Genomic DNA, 3776 nt, shown 5'->3' with positions numbered 1-3776 from the left:
AGTGTTTTGGCCATAAATTTTTCTTTATAACTCCAAATTAGGTGTTCTTGGTGTCAAAAGAAAGCTAAGAGAAAATCCTACAAGTTTTATGTTTATTACTCTTTAAAATAATGAGTGTTTGATAGAGAAAAATTCACCTTAATGCGGCTTTATAAAAACTAACAGCATTTGGGAAAAACTCTTTTTGGTGCTCTTTATTCCAAAAATGATTCTAACCTTTTTAAAATAATTTTTGACCTTATAAAAATATTATTCAGGTATTTTAAAAAGTATCTAGGTCTAAGAAGTTAACCTAAAAGTTTCAAAATATTTCAAACGATATTTTAAACATTAAAGCACTTACATGAGACTTCTAAAATATTAACATTCTAAGTTTTTGAGTCTTCATGCTTTGTACTTGGATTGAATCCATCTTTTCTTCAAGCTTCCATATTCTTTAAGCTTTCTTACTTTGCCTTTCTTTGGATCTTTTGACTTTAATATGCCTTGGCTTATTTCACAGTTAAATTATGGAAATTATTATTCACACGAGAACTAATGCTAGCCACACACTGATAATAACATAATCTGTCTTACTGAGAAGTGTCTCACCCCATTATACAAATCATTTTCAAGACCTTCAGGGAATCGTGCCTAGCATACTACGGGGCAGGGATTAGACGTTTTGGGCTTCTAGACCATCCTGGTGAGTCACCGGTGGTTTATTTTGTCATTCGGTTGGGTTGTATTAAATAGACAGATAATTAGATGTATGTATTTGGGAATAGTTAGAACTCTAGTAAAGCGTTTGGATGTTTTAGAAATCTTCCGTTGTATGGTTTAAATTTCAATAATGATATGTGCACCTGGAATTCCCTGATGAGGGCACATTGCTATGTATATATGTGTTGTATCAGAGAGTACATGTGTGTTTTATTAGCACTCCGGGCCCACGTGGTGGGTTGGGGCACTACAGGAGGTATCAGAGCCTAGGTTGCTAGGTTCTGCAAACTAGATAGGATGATTTTACCAAAGTATAGGTTTAAGTAGGATAAGGATAGGAATGGGTAGAATAGGAATGTTGAGTTTTGCTTCGTAAGTCTGGAGACAAAAATTCCTTAACGAACTTCTGTGTTTTTCTAGATCAATCGACGGGTTCAAAAAATCATGACAATCTATTGACGGTTTTATTTCCAAGTAGAAGGGGCAGAAACTTGAAAACTAAAACAGGAATTATAAAATTGGCAGAGTATGTCGTAAATTAGGGGAGAAGGTTTATGCCAGTATTGGGGTCTATTTTAAGTGAATATTTTAGTATTATAATTGCACCAGACATGTTAGGATATTAGAATTCTATTTTTTTTTTTGTTCTATCTTCAGGATGGATCCTAGGGACAGTAACATTGTCGCCGAAGGAAATAGCAATAAGGGAGCTGCCCATGAGGGCGGTAGTGATTCTACAATGGCACTTCAGGACTTCACCTAGCAGTTTATGGCCGAAGTTATGCTGAGTTCTCAGGGGCAGGATCGCCCCACTGTTGAGCTGGGAAATTCTATTGAGAAGTTCACTCGCCTAAAGCCTTCTACCTTCATGGGAAGTACCAACCCAATTCTTGCATAGAATTGGATTCAGGAAATCGAGAAGATCTTGGTCGTACTGCAATGCATCGATGAGCAAAAGGTGCTATATGCCGCATTTTAACTAACTGGAGAGGCCGAGAGATGGTGGGAAGTAGTAAAGCTGCTTAAGGGGTAGAGACTAGTACCGATGGCGATGATGTGGAGCCACTTCAGAGAGGTTTCCTTTGATCGGTATTTTTCTAACCTCTGTTAGGAAAGCAAAGGTAGAGGAGTTCCTGAACCTGACTCAAGGACAACTGACTGTTCAGCAGTACGCCACCTGATTCATGGAGCTATTATGATTTGCTCCTTACATGGTACCAAACGAGTTTACGAATGCCTGGAAGTTTGAGAGGGGTCTGAGGCAGGAGATTATTAAACAAGTGGTTGTGTTATAGGTGTAGGAGTTTGCTACACTAGTATATAAGGCTACTGTGGCAGAGGCGAGTTTACAGGGAGATGTGGAGGCCTAGAACCCAAAGAAGAGACTGATGCCTTCTAGTTCACATACAGGTGCAAGAAAGGACCCTTGGAGGAGGTACGGTAATAGCTAAGGCCAGCGACAGGATACGGGTGCTAAGGCGTTTCGAGGTACCTCATCACACCATGTTTGCCTTAAGTGTGGTAGGTGGCATTCAAGTGAATATAGGGGCAGATCAGGTGAATGTTACCAGTATGGTAACCCCAAACACATGGCAAGAGAATGCCACACGACATTGAACTTCCCACTTCCACAGCAGCAATATCGGGGAGGTAACCAGGCACCACATGGAAACTACCAGGGGGTACGACCCAGGCGCAGATGTATTCCTTGACTTCTGGCGACGCCAAGAATACAGGAGATATGGTGATAGGAAACATTTATATGCTTTCAAATAGTGTGGTAGTATTGTTTGACTCAGGTGTGACACATTCTTTTATCTCTCGTGGATTCATCAAAATGTGCGGGCTAGAAACACAATCATTAGATGCTGAGTTAGAGGTGGTCACACCAATAGGGTCAGTGGTAGCGTGTAGTAAAGTAATCCGAGACTGCCCAATGGGGATTCAGGAGAGGATGATGTTTGCTAACTTGATTGTCTTTGACATGCACGGTTTTGATATCATTTTGGGAATGGATTGGGTAGCAGCCAACTATGCAAGTATTGACTGCCATAGGAAAGAGGTCGTGTTCATACCTCCTGGGGAGCAAGAATTTATGTTTGTCGGGTCATGTGTGTGCTCTACACCATGGATCCTTTCAGCTATTCAGGCAAGGAGGCTACTTCTGGAGGGATGCTAGGGTTACTTAGCATTCGTAAAAGAAGCTCCGAGGGAAGAACTTAAACTGGATGATACTCCCATGATAAGGGAGTTCTCAGATGTTTTTCCAAAGGATTTACCGGCATTGCCTCCTGATTGCGAGGTGGAGTTTGCTATTGAGTTGCTTCTAGGGATAGTGTCTATTTCTAAGGCTCCATACGGAATGGCTTCAGGTGAATTAAAAGAGTTAAAGAAGCAACTACAAGAACTTCTTGATGAGGGGTTTATCAGACCGAGTGTATCACCCTGGGGAGCACCGGTGTTGTTTGTAAAGAAGAATGATGGGTCGATGAGGATGTGCATCAACTATAGAAAGATTAATTAATAAAGTGATAGAAAAGAATAAGTACCCGTTACCCCGAATTGATGATTACTTTGACTAGTTACAGGGCACATAAGTCTTCGCCAAGATCTATCTATGATCCGGGTATCATCAAGTGAGAGTTAGATCAGAGGATGTACCAAAGATGGCTTTCCATACTAGGTATAGCCACTATGAATTTCTGGTTATGCCTTTCAGATTGACCAATGCTCCTGCGGCAATCATGGACCTGATGAAGAGGGTGTTTCACGAGTACCTAGATCAGTTCGTGGTGCTATTCATCGATGACATCCTAGTTTATTCGAGGAGTCCAATGGAACATGCAACTCATTTGAGGTTGGTACTCTAGGTACTTAGAGGAAAGAAATTGTTTACGAAGTTCAAGAAATGTGAATTGTGGTTAGAGCAAGTGACATTTCTAGAACATGTGGTGTCTAGGGAAGGTAGAAGTCGTATTTGATTGGGCGAGACTAAAGAACATGCATAAGGTTAGAATTTTCTTAGGTCTGGCAGGATATTACCGCCGATTCGTAATGGGTTTTTCTAGACTATC

The 3776-nt window shown here is 40.7% G+C and overlaps 1 protein-coding gene across 1 annotated transcript; it reads left to right on the top strand.

Moving 5' to 3' along the window:
• The first annotated feature begins 2401 nt into the window (after window positions 1-2401).
• Window positions 2402-2881, top strand: LOC131147781 (uncharacterized). Its single transcript, XM_058097384.1, has one exon. It carries the CDS (start codon window positions 2402-2404, stop codon window positions 2879-2881), a length of 480 nt encoding a protein of 159 aa, XP_057953367.1.
• Window positions 2882-3776: the final 895 nt, after the last annotated feature.

Source organism: Malania oleifera, chromosome 1 (genome assembly GCF_029873635.1).
Source record: "Malania oleifera isolate guangnan ecotype guangnan chromosome 1, ASM2987363v1, whole genome shotgun sequence".
Taxonomy (NCBI): Eukaryota; Viridiplantae; Streptophyta; class Magnoliopsida; order Santalales; family Ximeniaceae; genus Malania; species Malania oleifera.
This window is presented reverse-complemented; position numbering and strand designations above follow the sequence as displayed.

Bases quoted from the DNA above. Each gene is read 5' to 3' on its own strand.
- LOC131147781 (XM_058097384.1), top strand. From the start codon at position 2,402: ATGTATTCCTTGACTTCTGGCGACGCCAAGAATACAGGAGATATGGTG.